Source organism: Chiloscyllium punctatum, chromosome 32, assembly GCF_047496795.1.
Source record: "Chiloscyllium punctatum isolate Juve2018m chromosome 32, sChiPun1.3, whole genome shotgun sequence".
NCBI lineage: Eukaryota > Metazoa > Chordata > Chondrichthyes > Orectolobiformes > Hemiscylliidae > Chiloscyllium > Chiloscyllium punctatum.
The window spans coordinates 17,224,224-17,242,781 of record NC_092770.1 but is presented as its reverse complement, the minus strand read 5'-3'; the positions used below and the strand labels follow the sequence as shown (position 1 = coordinate 17,242,781).

General features: G+C 43.8%; 1 protein-coding gene across 1 annotated transcript in view; it reads right to left on the bottom strand.

Annotated features, from left to right (window-relative positions):
* Positions 1–3,252: 3,252 nt before the first annotated feature.
* The window catches only part of LOC140457930 (EF-hand calcium-binding domain-containing protein 4B-like), a 100,601-nt gene continuing 85,295 nt past the window's right edge, over positions 3,253–18,558 (bottom strand). The window contains exons 17-18 of the mRNA XM_072551767.1: positions 14,879–14,955; positions 3,253–3,343 (exon numbers count right to left, since the gene is read on the bottom strand). Of these exons, the coding sequence (XP_072407868.1) occupies positions 3,253–3,343; positions 14,879–14,955 (168 nt within the window). The remainder of the gene's footprint in view (positions 3,344–14,878; positions 14,956–18,558) is intronic.

Below are 18,558 nucleotides of genomic sequence, written 5' to 3'. Positions count from 1 at the left end.
GTTGATAATTTATTCTGATGGGGCATTTGACATGAAAGTAGATTCACAGGTAGATAGGATAGTGAAGGCGGTGTTTGGTGTGCTTTCCTATATTGGTCAGAGCATTGAGTACAGGAGTTGGGAGGTCATGTTACAGGACATTGGTTAGGCCACTCTTGGAATATTACGTGCAGTTCTGGTTTCCCTGCCATCGGAAGGATGTTGTGAAACTTGAAAAGGTTCAGAAAAGATTTACAAGGACGTTGCCAGAGTTGGAGGATTTGAGGTAGAGGAAGAGGCTGAATAGGTTTGAGCTGTTTTCCCTGGAATGACAAAGGCTGGGGGGGGGGGTAGTCTCATAGAGGTTTATAAAATCATGACGGGTATGGATAGGGTAAATAGACAAAGTCTTTTCCCTCAGGTGGAGGAGTCCAGAACTAGTCGGCACAGGTTTAGGGTGAAAGGGGGAAAGATATAAAAGGGACCTAAGGGACAACTTTTTCACACAGAGGGTGGTGCGAGTTTGGAATGAACTGCCAGGGGAAGTGGTGGAGGCTGGTACAATTGCAACATTTAAAAAGGCATTTGGATGGGTATATGAATAGGAAGGGTTTGGAGGGATATGGGCCAAGTGCTGGCAAATGGGACTAGATTAGGTTGGATATCTGGTCGGCATGGATATGTTGGACTGAAAGGTCTGTTTCTATGCTGTACATATCTATGACTCTCTAAGATTCAAGGTTCAGACTGCTCTCCTTCTCCCATCCTCTCTGAAAAAATCAAAAGAAAAATAGAGAATGTTTTAGAGGTGCTGAGCTCATTAAATAGTTGAAGATTTAATTCTGTACAATTCTGACAAATACAGGACTACTGAACTGAAGCCAGGATTCTGCACACCATACTAAAATGTTACTTTAATTTGGCACAAGGTAGAATTCCCTGTTAGAACAGATACATGGAGACACTATGACAAGACTGAAATGTTATTTTAGAAATATAAAATACTGTACATGACACTAAGCCAAGAATAGTTCTAACATGATAACATGCCAAGAAAAACTGGAACATGCCATAGACTCTACTTGTTGATCATGCTAAATAAGTATTATAAACCTCACACTTGTCTTCCTACCAGGATCTATAGATCCTCCTATAAAACATGTTTTTGTACAAACAAGGTGGAAATATCAAGAGTAAAAGGGCTTACTGCTGTAAAAATTATAATTCCAGGAGGTTGTAGAGATAATGTTGACCTCCATTCTATAGTTTATACAACGTCAACCAAAATATTCATTGGAAGAATTGTAGTGTCTTAGAAATAGTGTAGTTAATTTGGTTCACTAATGACAATTTTAATCAGGCTAAATATTTTCTGGACATAAACCATAAGAATTGCTAATGCTGTAAATCAGAAACAGAAACAGAGGAAGGATCACTGGACCCAGAAGTGTTAATTCTGATCTGGTGGCTCAGTGGTTAGCACTGCTGCCTCACAGCGCCAGGGACAGGGTTCAATTCCGACATCAGGCAACTGTCTGTGTCGAGTTTGCACATTCTCTCAGTATCTGCGTGGGTTTCCTCTGGGTGCTCTGGTTTCCTCCCACAGTCCAAAGATGTGCAGGTTAAGTGAGTTGGCCATGCTAAATTGCCCGTAGTGTTAGGTGCATTAGTCAGGGGTAAATGTAGGGGAATGGGTCTGGGTGCGTTGCTCTTTGGTGGGTCGGTGTGGACTTGTTGGGCCAAAGGGCCTGTTTCCACACAGTAGGGAATCTAATCTAATCTCTCTCCACAGATGCTGACAGACTGCTGACCTTTTCCAGCAATATTTGTTTTTGTGTGTGTAAACATCGTCTGGTGTTGATTTTACCTGCACAACCTCACAATATCCCACAGTTATTTTCAATAAAGTCAGCTTAAAAATTACTTGGGAACTATCTTCAAAATGTTCTGTTGCAGCATTGGATGGATTATTTGTAGTAATGTCGCTGGATTTAGTAATCCAGGGATTCAGGCACAGATTCAAATCGCACCTGGTAAACAGCACAGCACCGTGGCTCCATGGTTAACACTGACGCCTCACAGCATCAAGAACCTGGGTTCGATGCCAACCTCAGGTAACTGTGTGGAGTTTGCACGTTCTCCATGTGTCCTGCATGATTTTTCTCTGGGTGCTCTGGTTTCCTCCCACAGTCCAACAGATGTGCAGCTTAGGTGATTTGGCCATGTTAAATTGCCCATAGTGTTCAGGGTTGTGTAGGTTAAGGGCATTAGTTATGGGAACTGTACAGTAATTGGGTAGGGGAATGGGTCTGGGTGGGATACTCTTTGGAGGGTCAATGTTAGTTGGGCCAAATAGCCTGTGCCACACTGTAGGGATTCTGTGGAAAACTGGTGGAATTTAAACTGAATTAATAAATCCAAAAATTGAAAGCTGGTCTCAATGATGGTGACTGTGAAACGATCATCAGTTTTCCTGAAAAACCATCTGGCACCAATGCCCTTTAGGGAAGGAAATCTGTCATCCTTACCCAGTCTGGCCTACATGTGATCCAGATCGATGACAAAGTGATTAATGCTTGAGTAACCTTGTCAAATAATCTCGACAAGCTGTTAGTTCCAGAAGCTGTTAGTTCAGGAAAGGACAATACATACTGACTTTGCTGTCAGTGCCCACATCCCATGTGAGAATGAAAAAACAATTATTTTTCCCAAGCTTGCTTGTTATATCCTCTCTGCTATTGAGTTTCTTCTATCCTCATACTAAAACACCGGGTTTTTCCTTTGCACTTCCAGAAGCTGAATGTATAGAATTTAACACATTTCACAGATTTCTCAGCCTAGTCTCCAAGTCTCTCCAACACAAACAGAAGCTGTGACAGATATTTAAGGGGTATAGGACTCAACCAGACAAAATACAAACTCAAAGTTCCAAGGCTCCTTTCACTTTGTACAATAACTGGATTAATTATAAACTCCTACTGCATCCAGTTTGTCACTTGCCATCAGCTACTGTTTAAATGGTCCCATTGTACTTGCTGGAGGAGTTTAGAATCCCCAATCTCAAACAAGCTGCACATTTCTTAAATGGCATCACATTAGCTGAAGAATGTAATGATCAAATTGCCAGCTGACACATCAACTGAAATTCAATTTGCGTTTCTCTTTCAGATGTTCTCTACAATATCCTGCAGTGAGATGTGAATAGCACAAAGTGTGTTCCTCTCAGGTAACACAAAAGCTCCTCTGGTGATTGGATGTGACAAATGCTCCTCGTTATTTTGAGCAGCAAGTTTTCTGTTTGGGAGAATCTTCACACAGCTCAACAATCTTCTCTTTTTCCTTATCTTCGAGTTCCTTCAGAAGTCTGAATAAACAGATCAAATAAATGTCTGTCAGCGTATCAGAAAAGACGTGGGCTGCAAGTTCAAAAAGATTTCGTACTTTCAGAAAATATAAACAAGGAATCTCATAATAAGTCAATGCCCCTGCAGTCCTGTGATTGCTGCTTCACAGACATGAAGAAATAACTGGAAAGGGAGCAGAGATGATTAATGTTTTGAAATGCAGAAATGTACAGCATGCGAACTCACTGATTCTATCCTGGTCAGAACCTTATCAATGCTGGCAGCTCTGTATTGGGACACAGGAAAGGGCAAGGGAGATCAAACAGATACTGGTAAGGAAACTAATAAAATACTTAACAATAATTAGAGCAGATAAAGTCATAAAGTAACCCTTATGAGCAATCAGAATTGAACAGAGAAAATTCTCGGCTTGTGTCCATCTTTGACCCCCACATGAGTGAGAGAGGGAGAGGGGAGAGAGAGAGAGGGGGGAGAGCAAGAGAGAGAAAGAAAGAGAGAGAGAGAAAGGAAGAAAGAGAGAGAGAGAGAGAGAGAGACACTTGCTTATTTCTCCATATCAGTAACACCCAAATTAGAAGTTGAAGTACATCCTTTGGCCCCTCAAGCCTGCTCCACCATTCTATAATGACAACAACAAATGCTGGAGATCACAGAGTCAGGCAGCATCCATAGAGAGCAAGCTAACGGTTCAAGTCTAGATGACTTCATCAGAGCTGTTGTGAAGTGTGGAGGGGACATCATTTATGCCATAGTTAGAGGGTAGTGGGTGTAGAGTGCTGGGGGATAAAACATGTTGATAGTTCAGATTAGTTCAGATTAAGTGATTAGAACGTCTATTCTGATCACTTAATCCGAACAATCAACACCTTTTCTCCCCTAGCACTCCACCCTCCCCCTCCCCACCACTGCATAAATGCTGCCCCCTCCACACTTTACATCAGCTCTGATGAAGAGTCATCTAGACTTGAACCGTTAGCTTGCTGTCTCTCCATGGAAGCTGCCTGACCTGTTGTGATCTCTAGCAGTTTTTGTTTTCAGTACAAATTTCAGCATCTGCAGTAATTTGCCCCTCTTCCACTCGGTAAGAAGTGTTTGCATTCCGAATTGCACACTCCCATCTACCCCAATAACCTATGACTCCACTCCCAAAGAAACAATCGCTCCATCTCCATTATAAAATGTTGAATGACTCCTCTTACACCGCCTTATGAGGCAGAGAGTTCCCAACGAAACCATGTTACCCTTCTTCATTGGAGTTTATAACATCCTGAATTTCTCCTCATCTCTGTTGGAAAAGGACAACCTCTAATTTTAAAACAGTGTCTCCTGTTTCTGGACTCACTCATGACAGGAAACATCCTTTCCACGTCCATCTTGTCAAGACCATCAGGATGTTATAAACTCCAATCAAGAAGGGAACATGGTGGCTCAGTGGTTAGCATTACTGCCTCACAGCGCCAGGGACTCAGGTTCGACTCCACCCTTGGGTGACTGTCTGTGTGGAGTTTGCATATTCTCCCCGTGTCTGCGCGGGTTTCCTCTGGATGCTCTGGTTTCCTTGCAAAGATGTGTAGGTTAGGTGGATTAGCCATGGGAAATGCAGGGATAGGATAGAGAATGGGATGCTCTTTGGAGGCTCAATGTAGGCTGTATGTCCTGCTTCCACATTGTAGAGATTCTATGTTGAAAAGTACAGCAGGTCAGGCAGCATCTGAGGAGCAGGAGATTCGACATTTTGGTCTTACGAAGGGCTTATGCCAGAAATGTTGGCTCTCCTGCTCCTCAGATGCTGCCCGACCCGCTGGAATGTTCCAACACCACACTTTTCAACTGATCTCCAGCATCTGCAGTCCTCTCTTTCTCCCTGTAGAGATTCTATGTTTGTCCAATCTGAATTTACAAGGACAGCTTTTGTTTGATTTATTAATTGAAAGGATGGGTTTGTGTGAGTCATGAGTAACTGACGGAGGAGGGATAGTGGAGAAGTCCTTTAACTAGGAACTCAATGTGAATGGCAGCCATAATCAGCCCATTGCCAGAGTTCAGCAGCAGTAACACATGGTCTCCTTTATGTGCACCGTCAGGGAGTATCATTCTGAATAATAGCATCAATAGAGTGGAAAACTTCAGTCTTGGATACAGCCATCAGCTGTGTCTCTTCATTATCACTCGCTAAATGTGCAAACTGTAATGTGAGCCAGGAGATAGGCTGATGCAACACCTTCATTTCAGGTTCGAATGAAAGTTAATTGGGGGCCATTTAGTCAAACATGAGGTGTGAATAATCACTTAGAGTCCATAATTCAAGCTAAAATTAGAGTACATTTAAAATGCACGGTTTAATCAGGAACAGGCATCGATGATCTCAACTAGCATGAGCTGTTGCAGTGAATGAGATTCAGTCAATGTTAGAGCAGGAGAGAATTACTGCAGATGCTGGAATCTGTAATGAAAACAACAAATACCACAGATCACAACAGGTCAGGCAGCATCCATGGAGACAGAGCAAGCTAACGTTTTGAGTCGAGATGATTCTTCATCTTCAGTTAGTTACTTCAGAGATCGGGTGAGGACGGGTTGGAATGTCAGAACAAAAATAGCTCATCCATCCCATTAAGCCTGCTGTGTCATTTGATTATACCATGGTTGTAACATCTCACATCACTTTCCAACTCAGTCTCCCTGTCCATTAGTATCCAGAAAGCTAGCTAGGTGTTGATATTCCTGCAAGGGTCAAACTGCTTCTCATTCCATTTGAGGAGCATGTGGCATTGTCAATAGAGTAGAAACAAAGACATTTACAGAATCCCTACAGTGTAGAAATAGGCCATTCGGCCCAACAAGTCCACAACGACTGTACTGACAGTATCTCACCCAGACTCACCCCATCCCTGTAACCTTGCATTTCCCATGGCCAATCCACCTAACCTGCGCATCTTTGGACGGTGGGAGGAAACCAGAGCACCCAGCAGAAATCCACACAGATAATGTGGGCGGCACAGTGGCACAGTGGTTCGCACTGCTGCCTCACAGCGCCAGAGACCTGGGTTCAATTCCCGACTCAGGTGACTGACTGTGTGGAGTTTGCACATTCTCCCCGTATCTGCATGCTCTGGTTTCCTCCCACAGTCCAAAGATGTGCAGGTCAGGTGAATTGGCCATGCTAAATTGCCCGTAGTGTTAGGTAAGGGGTAGATGTAGGGGAATGGGTGGTTTGGCAGGTCGGTGTGGACTTGTTGGGCCGAAGGGCCTGTTTCCACACTGTAAGTAATCTAAAAAAAAATGTGAAAACTCCAAAGACGGTCGCCCGAGAGTGGAATTGAACTCGGGTCCGCAGTGCTAAACACTGAGCGACGGACCGCCCACAGCAGAAACGGGGACACATACAAGATAGGGGTAGGAGTAGCCCATTTAACCCCTCAAACCTACTCCATAATTTAATGTGTTTGTGGCTGATCATTTAGCCCAATATCCTAATCCCACCCATCTCTTCCGCTATCTCTTGATCCTTTAGCAACAAGAACTATATCTAACTCCTTCCTGAAAACACAATGCTTTGGCCTCAACCACTTTCTGTGGTAATGAATTTCAGTGACTCACCACTCTCTGGATGAAGAAATTTCTCATTTCATTCTTAAACATTTACCACTTATCCTTAAACTATGACCCCTGTTTCTGGACTCCCCCACCATAGGGAACATCCTTCCTGCATCTAGTTCTGTTCGGCTTTTATAGGCTTCTGAGATCACACCTCATTCTTCTAAACTCCAGTTAATGCAATCCTAACCAACTCAATATCTCCTTTAATGAAGTTTCATTGCACTCCCTCTATCATAAGAATATCGTTCTTCAGATCAGGAGACCAAAACTGCGCACAATATTCTGGGTCTGACCTTACTAATGTTCTGTATAACTGTAACAAACCTTCCTGTTTCTGTACTCAAACCCTCTCACTATGAAGGCCATCAGACAGTTTACCTTCTTTACTGCCTGTAGCACCTACGCTTACATTCAGGGACTGGTGCACGAGGACACCTAGACCTCGCTGAACACCCCCCTCTCTCAATTTACAGCCATTCAAATAACAATCTACCTTCCTGTTTTTATTACCAAAGTAGATAACTTCACTTCTCTCTACATTATACTGCATCTTCCCTGCATTTGCCCACTTAATCAACTTGCCCAAATCCCACTACAAAACCTCTCCATCCAGGTTTGCATCATCTGTAAATTTTGTGAGATTCCATTTAATTCCCTCATCTGAATCATGAACATGTATTGTAAATGGCTGGACCCCTGCAGCACATCACTGTCTGCCATTTCAAAAAAAAGGCACATTTATTCCTACTTTTTGTTTCCTGTCTGCGAATCAATTTTCTATCCAATACACAAATCCAATCCAATGAGCTTTAGTTTTACACATTGATCTCTTCTGTGGGACTTTGTCAAAGACCTTCTGAAAGTCCAAATAAATAAATACTGCACTGACGTTGCCTGGTCAATTCTACTAGTTACATCCTCAAGAAATTTAGTAGATTTGTCAAACTTGATTTCCCTTTTATAAATCCAGGATGAGTGTGTCTGACTCTACCACTGTTTTCTCAGTGCTCTATTAAAAAATCTTTGATGATAGACTCTAGCATCTTCCTCATTACTGACTCACTGCTCTAGAATTCCCTGTTTCGCCTCTAATTCCTAAATAATGGCTTTTAAATAATGGGGTTACATAGCAACCCTCCGATCTGGAGGAATGTTTCAGACTCTAAAGAACCTTGAAAATGAGCACCAATGCACTTTGAGGATCACTTCCTGAAGTACTCTGTAATGTACATTATCAGGCCTTGGGGATTGATTGACCTTCATTCACGACAATGTTTCCAACACCATTTCTCTACCAATATGGATTTGCTTCAATCCCTCCCTCTCACTAAACCCTGTGTTCACTGTTATTTCTGGTATGTAGCAGCTTCTGAGAAGCCAGTAGGAATCTTGTGTGGGTGTCCTCTTCAAAGGAGGGAAGCTGAGCTTGCTGTTGAATATCATGTATCACTGGATACCTGAGGGTGTCTGGGAAAATTAACAAACAGTGAAATTCACAACTGATCTTGGAGTGATCTTTTTGAGAGAGGTCACGGCACAGAAATAGATATGTGAACAGTTTTAAGTGTGGCCTTGCTTAAGTCTGCAGTAGTGAGTAGAGTGGGTTCTTTATTGATTATATGTTTTATTGAGATATGTCTCTTGAGTAAACTTAAAAATATAAGCCGTAAGTATTAAGTTAGCCTGGAGCAGTGTTTTGTAGAGGAATGAGACAATGCTATTTTCTGGGTCTGCAGGTTGGAAGAAGCTAAAATGGCCCTTTGTAGAGTGATACGCTCTTCTTGTTGGATGTGGGAGTTTAGGGGGAGTTTACGGGTTACTGAGGATTATTGCTGCAATAAATGCTGTTAGCTGCGAATCCTATCAGATTGAATGTATCAGTTGGAGAGACAGTTGGAGGCAATGAGGAATTTACAAAAGCAAGGGGATGTGATGGAGGACAGTTATAGGAAGGGGGGAAAGCTGCAGATACAGTCACATAGATGGGTTAGCTCCAGGAAAGGTAAGAGAGGTAGGCAGTTAGTGCAGGAGTCTTCTGCGGCTATCCCTATTTTAAACAAGTATACTGTTTTGGAAAATGGAGGGGATGATGGATTCTCAGGGAAATGTAGCACAAACAGCCAATTTTCTGGTATAGTAACTGGCTCTAATGTAATGAAGGATACGACGGGTTCCAGGAGACCGATTGCGTTAGGGGACTCTCTAGTCCAAGTCACAGTCAAATGTTTGTGTGGCCAGCAGTGAAAAATCAGAATTGTGTGTTGTTTCCCTGGTGCCAGGATCAAGGATATCTCAGATAGGGTGCAGAAGGTTCTCAAGGGGGAGAGGCGAAAGTGAGGACTGCAGATGCTGGAGATTAGAGTCGAGAGTGTGGTGCTAGAAAAGCACAGCAGATCAGGCAGCATCCGAGGAGCAGGAAAATCGATGTTTCAGGCAAAAGCCCTTCATCAGGAATGAGGCTAGGAGCCTCAGGGGTGGAGAGATAAATGGGAGGGGGTTGGGGCTAGGGGGAAGGTAGCTGAGAGTGCAATGTGTGGATGAAGGTGGGGGTAAAGGTGATAGGTCGGAGGCAAGGGTGGAGTGGAGAGGTGGGAAGGAAGATGGACAGGTAGGACAGGTTGGAACTTGGGTAAAGTGGGGGATGGGGATATGAGGAAACTGGTGAAATCCACATTGATGCCCTGGGGTTGGAGGGTCCCGAGGCAGAGGCGTCGGGTGGTTATAAAGTGGCAATGGAGAGGCCCAGGGCCTGCAGGTGGAGTGGGAGGGGGAGGCGAAGTGTTTGGTCGGGGGGGTGGGGTTGGTTGCTGCGGGTGTCCTGGAGATGTTCTCTGAAGCGCTCTGTGAGAAGGCATCCGGTCTCCCCAATGTAGAGGAGACTGCATCGGGAGCAACAGATGCAGTAAATGACATGCGTGGAATAGCAGGTGAAGCATTGGTGGAGGTGGAAGGGTTCTTTGGGGCCTTAGGTGTGGGATCTTGTAAACTGTCCATATTACAGAGGAGGAAGTACTGAATATCTTGGAACGCATAAAGGCGGATGAATCCCCAGGACCTGATCAGGTGTACCCTAGAACTCTGTAGGAAGCTAGGGAAGTGATTGCTGGGCCTCTTGCTGCGATATTTGTATCATCGATAGTCACAGGTGAGGTGCCGGAAGACTGGAGGCTGGCTAATGTGGTGCCACTATTTAAGAAGGGTGGTAAGGACAAGCCAGGGAACTATAGACCAGTGAGCCTGATGTCGGTGGTGGGCAAGTTGTTGGAGGGAATCCTGAGGGACAGGATGTACATGTATTTGGAAAGGCAAGGACTGATTAGGCATAGTCAACATGGCTTTGTGCGTGGGAAATCATGTCTCACAAACTTGACTGAGTTTTTTGAGGAAGTAACAAAGAGAATTGATGAGGGCAGAGTGATAGACATGATCTGTATGTACTTCAGTAAGGTGTTCAACAAGGTTCTCCACAGGAGACTGATTAGCAAGGTTAGATCTCATGGAAATACAGGGAGAACGAGCCATTTAGATACAGGACTGGCTTAAAGGTAGAAGACAGAAGGTGGTGTTGGAGGGTTGTTTTTCAGACTGGAGGCCTGTGACCAGTGGAGTGCCACAAGGATCAATGCTGGGTTTACTACTTTTCATCATTTATATAAATAATTTGGATGTGAGCATAAGAGGTAGAGTTAGTAAGTTTGTAGATGACGCCAAAATTGGAGGTGTAGTGGACAGTGAAGAAGGTTACCTCGGATTGTAATGGGATCTTAATCAGATGGATCAGTGGACCGAGAAGCGGCAAATGGATTTTAATTTAGACAAATGCGAGGTGCTGCATTTTGGGAAAGCAAGTCTTAGCAGGACATATACACTTAATGGTAAGGTCCAAGGGAGCATTTTTGAACAAAGAGACCTTGGAGTACAGGTTCATATCTCCTTGAAAGTGGAGTCGCAGATAGATAGGATAGTGAAGAAGGCGTTTGGTATGCTTTCCTTTATTGGTCAGAGTATTGAGTACATGAGTTGGGAGGTCATGTTGCGTCTGTACAGGATATTGGTTAGGTCACTGTTGGAATATTGCGTGCAAATCTGGTCTCCTTCCTATTAGAAAGATGTTGTGAAACTTGAAAAGGATCAGAAAAGATTTACAAGGATGCTCCCAGGGTTGGAGGATTTGAGCTACAGGAAGAGGCTGAACAGGCTGGGACTGTTTTCCCTGGAGCATCGGAGGCTGAGGGGTGACCTTATAGAGGTTTACAAAATCATGAGGGGCATGGATAGGATAAATAGACAAAGTCATTTCTCGGGGTGGGGGAGTACAGAACTAGAGGGCATAGGTTTAGGGTGAGAGGGGAAAGATATAAAAGAGACCTAAGGGGCAACTTTTTCACACAGAGGGTGGTACGTGTATGGAATGAGCTGCCAGAGGATGTGGTAGAGGCTAGTACAATTGCAACATTTAAGAGGCATTTGGATGGGTATATGAATAGGAAGGGTTTGGAGGGTTATGGGCCGGGTGCTGGCAGGTGGGACTAGATTGGGTTGGGATATCTGGATGGCGCAGACAGGTTGGACCGAAGGGTCTGTTTCAGTGCTGTACATCTCTATGACTCTGAGCAACATCATGTGGATTTGTGAGAGCTTCAACTGAACAGAGGTCACTGGCACAAGAGCAGAGGGGACTAGGGGCAAAGGGCTCAGGCCAGAATGGAGAGGACAAGGGTCCAGGAAGACCAGAGAGGGGGGAGCAGGGGTCAGGGCAGAGAGGACTAGGGCAGGGTGGAGTGCAGTGGGGGCAGGATGGACAGGAGTGAGTCAGGGCAGAGGGGTGTGGTGATCAGGGTGGAAGGGGGTGGGAGGGCTGCGCAGAGGGGACTGAGGGCTGGGTGGAGGATAGGGGAATGGAGGGGAGTGGAGCCAGGGTGGAAGGGTGTGAGAGCTGGGCAGGGGGCAGTGGGGGCTGGGCAGAGAGGACTCAGGGCTGGGAGTAGGGGAGTGGGGGTCAGGGTGGAGGGCAGTCAGGGGCAGGACAGCACTCAGTGGTGAACAAACAGCTCTTGCTACTCTGCACAAACAGATAGGGACAACAAGGTTAGTATAGCTGGGATTATTAGATTCAGCAAAGAGGACATTAAATGAGTGCTGGGTGTCTGGATTGAGAGGACAGGATGCACATGGAGGAGTGAAATACTCGCAGAGGTGGGGAGGCTCAGTGGGTCTTTATTGTAGTCACAGTTGAAAACCTACACCTTTTGATATATTCCCACCTCTATCAGCTCTGAAAAAGGGAAAATGGGAACCAGGCTGGTTCAGGGGATTAGGCTTCTGCCCATCTGAAGGATAAATATCAACACAGAGTCACAGAGCCAGACAGATGTACAGCATGGAAACAGACCCTTTGGTCCTATTCATCTATGCTGACCAGATAATGTTGTCTAATCTAGTCTCATTTGCCATCATTTGGCGTATATCCCTCCAAACCCTTCCTATTCATGTAACCATCCAGATGCCTTTTAAATGCTGTAATTGTACCAGCCTCCACCACTTCCCCTGACAGCTCATTCCATACACACCACCTTCTGCGTGAAACGTTGCCCCTTAGGTCCCTTTTAAATCATTTCCCTCTCACTTTAAAATTATGCCCTCTAGTGAAATTGATTGGACCAACAGCCTGTTACAACTCCAATGTATCTGATTTTGTTTCTGCAATGCTGATTGAAATAACTCCACAACCACCAGTATCCCATCACCAAGTCACCCTTTATTTATATGTGGAGAGTCCTTGACACTGATCCAGCTCCCACAGAGCCAAATCTCAGAGTGAACAGAACTTATGACACTCCAGTTTATATCTGTCAGCCAGGACTCCCTGATTGGACCAGATTAACAGCCTGAATGAGGGAACTCATTCTATGAGGTTGACCTGGCTGACTTCATTAGTTACTCCAATAATGAATTGTTCCTGGCATCATGATCTCAACAGGGATTGGGAGGGTTAATGATTACACATATTCTGTAGTCTGCAGCTAGACACCAAAAGGACTCAATGTTCATCTTGGGGGGAGGGGGGGGGGGGCACTGTCCTTGACAATGTATGTATAATGTCAAATGCCAGATAAAGGCTATTTAATAATTCAGGGGCTCCTCGTTCATGTTGCTTTATATTGGGCTGGAAGAAACATAAAAACAAGAGGCCATTCAGCCCCTCAAGTCTTTTCTGCCATTCTGATAAATCACAACAACAGAGCTGCTTCTCAACTCCACACCGTAACCAGCTCAATGTGAATCTTCAAAATTAAGCATATTCCAGAACTCCTGTTTGCTCCAGAGTGAAGCAGCAATGTCAGCATATTTTCACACGTTACAGATTATCATATTTATAAAACTGCAGATTCACTGGTGACATTATTCTCACAAAGAGCTTTGTTGTCAAATGGATGAAAATTTTTTTTTCATTTGCAGATAAATTTACTCATTGAAATATTTATGCTCCTGTCCACATAGGAGCTATCATTTTAGTAGCGTTAGCTTACTAGCAGATAACAGAGCTCTGCCTATGCGTAGCCAATGTTCCCAAGTGTATATTGTGTGTGTCTGTGTGTCTGTGTGTGTGTCTGTGTCTGTGTATGCATGTGTTTTTATCTGTATAGAACATAGAACATTACAGTGCAGTACAGGCCCTTCGGCCTTCGATGTTGCGCCGTCCTGTCATACTAATCTGAAGCCCATCCCACCTACACTATTCCATGTACGTCCATATGCCTGTCCAATGACAACTTAAATGCACTTAAACTTGGCGAATCTACTACCGATGCAGGCAAAGCATTCCATATCCTTACTGCTCTCTGAGTAAAGAAACTACCTCTGACATCTGTCTTATACCTATCCCCCCTCACTTTAAAGTTGTGTACCCTTGTGTTTGCTGTCCCCATACTTGGAAAAAGGCTCTCCCTGTCCACCCTATCTAACCCTCTGATTATCTTGATGTCTCCATTAAGTCACCTCTCAACCTTCTTCTCTCTAACGAGAACAGCCTCAAGGCCCTCAGCCTTTCCTCGTAAGACCTTCCTTCCATACCAGGCAACATCCTAGTAAATCTCCTCTGCACCCTTTCCAAAGCTTCCACATCCTTTTTATAATGCAGTGACCAGAACTGTACACAATACTCCAAGTATGCGCATGTCTATGTGCGTATATGTGCATACATGTGTTATGTGCGTGCGTGCATGTATGTGTTAGTTCCTCGGAACAAGGATGACACTTGCTGATGGTAAGACCCTGTTTGAAGTCCTTTAACTTCGGAAGGTTTAAGGTGCAGTTAGCACATGCAGTTGGCAGGACTGACCGTGGACAGAGTCAGAGTCTGAAGCCTTCTCAGAGCCATTATTGTCCCTGGGAATATCCCATTCCCCATTTTGTCTACTCCAGGTGAATATTTCTAAAACGCCTTACATCTCATACATGGTGAACTTATGTATAAGCAAGAATGCAAAATATTCAGATTTATTCATAATTAAGTCTTATTTTCTCCCTTTAAAATGTTGGAGAGTTTGGAAGAACCTGCGACAGGATGAGCCAATTTTTAAAATCATTTGTTTCTCAGTTCAGCCTTTCCAATCGTTGTGACTTTAGCATCAGTAGACTAATTCATTAAAAGTGCTAGTAACAAATCTAGACCATAATATTAAAACCAGTTCCAAGCTACACATATTTAGCTAGGGCTCGTGCAGCACGAACACTAATGTTACAGTGTGATAGAATAAAAAAATCATTAAGCTTTCTCCATGTCACTCTGCATTTGGACTTTATCAGGAACCAAGGTTTAGTTTGATAATTTCTATATCGTCACTGTGTTGTTTGTGATATAATCATTAAGATGTACAAATCAATGAATCAGATGTTAATCACCTTCTGATTTAATGAATTTACCACCTTACCTGGCCAAATGCATCATGGATTCGGTTATATTGACACCTGAGAAGGCACTGCACTCATAGAAAATCAAATTACATTCCTGTTAAAACAAAAGATTGAAGTATAATGAGGCTGCTTCAGGCTCCTGGGTCAAAAACTCAACATGTGCAGAATTCAAAATTCATGAACACAAATGATCCTAAGATAGACCAAGATAATTAACAGGAGGATCAGATAAGACCAAGGGAAAAGCATTAGAAGCAGGTAGAAATATTATGCATTTTTAAAACTCTCTACTTTTCAGAGTATATGGATGTCATTGGCAAGGCCTACAAGCACTGTCCTCCCTAAATGCCTTAGAACTGGGTGTCTTGCACAGCCATCTTAAAGGTCAGCTACAAACCAGCCACATTGTAATCTGTCTGGAGTCACTTGTTGGTCAGACCAAGTGAGAATGATAGATTTCTTTGCTTATAAGACATTAGTGGACCAGATAAGCTTTAAAATAACAAATTGATGATGGTCACCATTACTGAGACTCGCTTTCAATTCCAGAATTTGAATTCAATTTCCAGCAAACCTGTGAGTATTTAAACCAGTGATGTACTAGTCTTACGGTGTAACCACTATGCCACCCTGGCCCTCTGGAGTCATCGGGTCATAGAGGTGTACAGCACGGAAACAGACCCTTCAGTCCAACACGTCCATGCCGGCCAGATATCCCAACCTAATCCAGTCCCTTTTCCCAGCACTTGGCAATTGTATCAGCCTCCACTACTTGCTCTGGCAGGTCATTCCATACACATACTACCTTCTGCGTGAAAACGTTACCCCTTAGGTCCCTTTTAAATTTTCCCCTTCCCGACCTAGACCTCTAGTTCTGGATTCCCAACCTCAGGGAAAAGACCCTCTTGAGTTTATAAACATCTATAAGGTCCCCTCAGCCTCCAAAGCTCCAAGGAAAACAGCCCCAGACTATTCAATCTCTCCTTATAGCTCAGATCTTCCAACCCTGGCAACATCCTTGTAAATGTTTTCTGAACCCTTTCAGGTTTCACAACATCTTTCCGATAGGAAGAAGACCAGAATTACACACAATATTCCAAAAGTGGCTTAACCAATGTCCTGTACAGCCACAACATGACCTCCCAACTCCTGTACTCAATGTTCTGACTAATAAAGGAGATCATCCCAAACACCTTCTTTACTATCCTATCTACCTGAAACTTCACTTTCAAGGAACTATGAACCTGCACTCTCTTTGTTCAGCAACACTGCCCAGGACCTTACTATTGAGTGTATAGGTCCTGCCCTGATTTGCCTTTCCAAAATGCAGCACCTCACATTTATCTAAATTAAACTCCGTCGGCCACTCCTCAGCCCATCTGATCAAGATCCCGTTGTAGTCCGAGGTAACCTTCCTACTGTCCACTACACCTCCAATTTTGGTGTCATCTGCAAACTTACTAACCATACCTCCTGTATTCACATTCACATTGTTCACTTAAATCCTTGTGGCACACCGCTGGTCACAGGCCTCCAGTCTGAAAAGCAACCCTCCACCACCACCCTCTGTCTTCTACCTTCAAGCCAGTTCTGTATCCAAATGGATAGTTATCCTTGTATTCCATGAGATCTAACCTTGCTAACCAGTCTGCCATGAGGAACCTTGTCAAACACCTGACTGAAATCCATGTAGAGCATGTCCACTGCTTTGTCCTCATCAATCCTCTTTGTCACTTCTTCAAAAATCTCAATCAAGTTTGTGAGACATGATTTCCCATGCACAAAGCCATGTTGACTATCCCTAATCAGTCCTTCCAATTCCAAATACATGTAAAGCCTGTCGCTCAGGATTCCCTCCAGCAACCTGCCCACCACTGATGTCAGACTCTCCAGCCTATATTCCCTGGCTTGTCCTTACCACCTTTCATAAATAGTGGCACCACGTTAGCCAACCTCCAGTCTTCCATCACCTCATCTGTGACTATCGATGATCCAAATATCTCAGCAAGAGGCCCAGCAATCACTTCCCTAGTTTCCTACAGAGTTCTAGGGTCCTGGGGATTTATCCATCTTTATGTGTTTCAAGACATCCAGCAAATTCCCCCTCTGTACTATAGACATTTTTTTCAAGATGTCACCATCTATTTCCCCACATTCTGTATCTTCCATGTCCTCCTCCACAGTAAACACTGACGCAAAGTACTCATTTAGTATCTTTTGCAGTTCCACACACAGGTTGCCTTGCTGAACTTTGAGTGGCTCTATTCTCTCCCTAGTTACCCCTTTGTCCTTAACACATTTATAAAATCCCTTTGGATTCTCCTTAAAACTACTTGTTAAAACTATCTCATGATCCCTTTTTGCCCTCCTGATTTCCCTCTTAAGTATACTCCGACTGCCTTTATACTCTTCTAAGGATTCACAAGATCTCTCCTGTCTGTACCTAACATATGCTTCCTTCTTTTTCTTGACCAAAACCTTAATTTCTCTAGTCATCCAGCATTCCTTACACCTATCAGCCTTGCCTTTCATCTCAACAGTGAACTCTCAATAGTTCATTTTTGAAGGTTTCCCATTTTCCAGCCGTCCCTTTACCTGCGAATATCCGCACCCAATCAACTTTTGAAAATTCTTGCCTAATACCATCAAAATTGGCCTTGCTCTAATTTAGAGCTTTAACTTTTAGATCCTGACCGTTGTTTTCCATCACTGTTTTAAAACTAATAGAATTACGGTTTCTGGCCCCAAAGTGCTCCCGCACTGACACCTCAGTCATTTGCCCTCAAATTGATGATTGTCACCATTACTGAGATTAGCTTTCAGTTCCAGAATTTGAATTGAATTTCCAGCAAACCTGTGAGGGATTTGAACCAGTGACATACCCCCCAGTCTCATGATATAACCACTATGCCACCCTGGCCCTATGATGTGGAGGTGCTGGTGTTGGAGTGGGGTGGACAAGGTCAGAAGTCACATGACACCAGATTATAGTCCAACAGGTTTATTTGAGGTTAAAAATCACACAATACCAGGTTATAGGCCAACAGGTTTAATTGGAAGCACTAGCTTTCTGAGTGCTGCTCCTTCATCAGGCGGTTGTGGAGTATAAGATTGTAGTTTACAGTGATGTACTGTAAACCTGTAACACACCATAAACCTTCGCTATAAATTCCATGTCTTACAATCTTATACTCCACAACCACCTGATGAAGGAGCAGCACTCCGAAAGCTAGTGCTTCCAATTAAACCGGCTGGACTATAACCTGGTGTTGTGTGATTTTTAACTTTGTCCACTCTCGTCCAACACTGGCACGTCCAAATCAGGTTTATGTGAAATCACAAGCTTTCAGAGCGCTGCCACTTCACCTGACGAAGCAGCAGTGCTCAGAAAGCTTGTGATTGCAAATAAACCTGTTGGACTATTATCTGGTGTAATGCGACTTCTGACATTGGGCCCTATAAATTAGGAAATGGCAGAGCACCTAAATAAGTTCAACCTGCAGTGACCTCAAATCTAGTCATTGTGTTCCCACCCTGGAACCTGCAATATAAATAAGAAGCAGTGAAGCAAAAAGGAAGTCAAGAGAATTGGAAATCGCAGTACATTTAGACCAAGAGGGGAATAGGTGAAGAAATGGTGCCTGGTAAACATGAGGCTGAAGGTAAGGTTTGTAGCATAACATACACTGCCCTGACA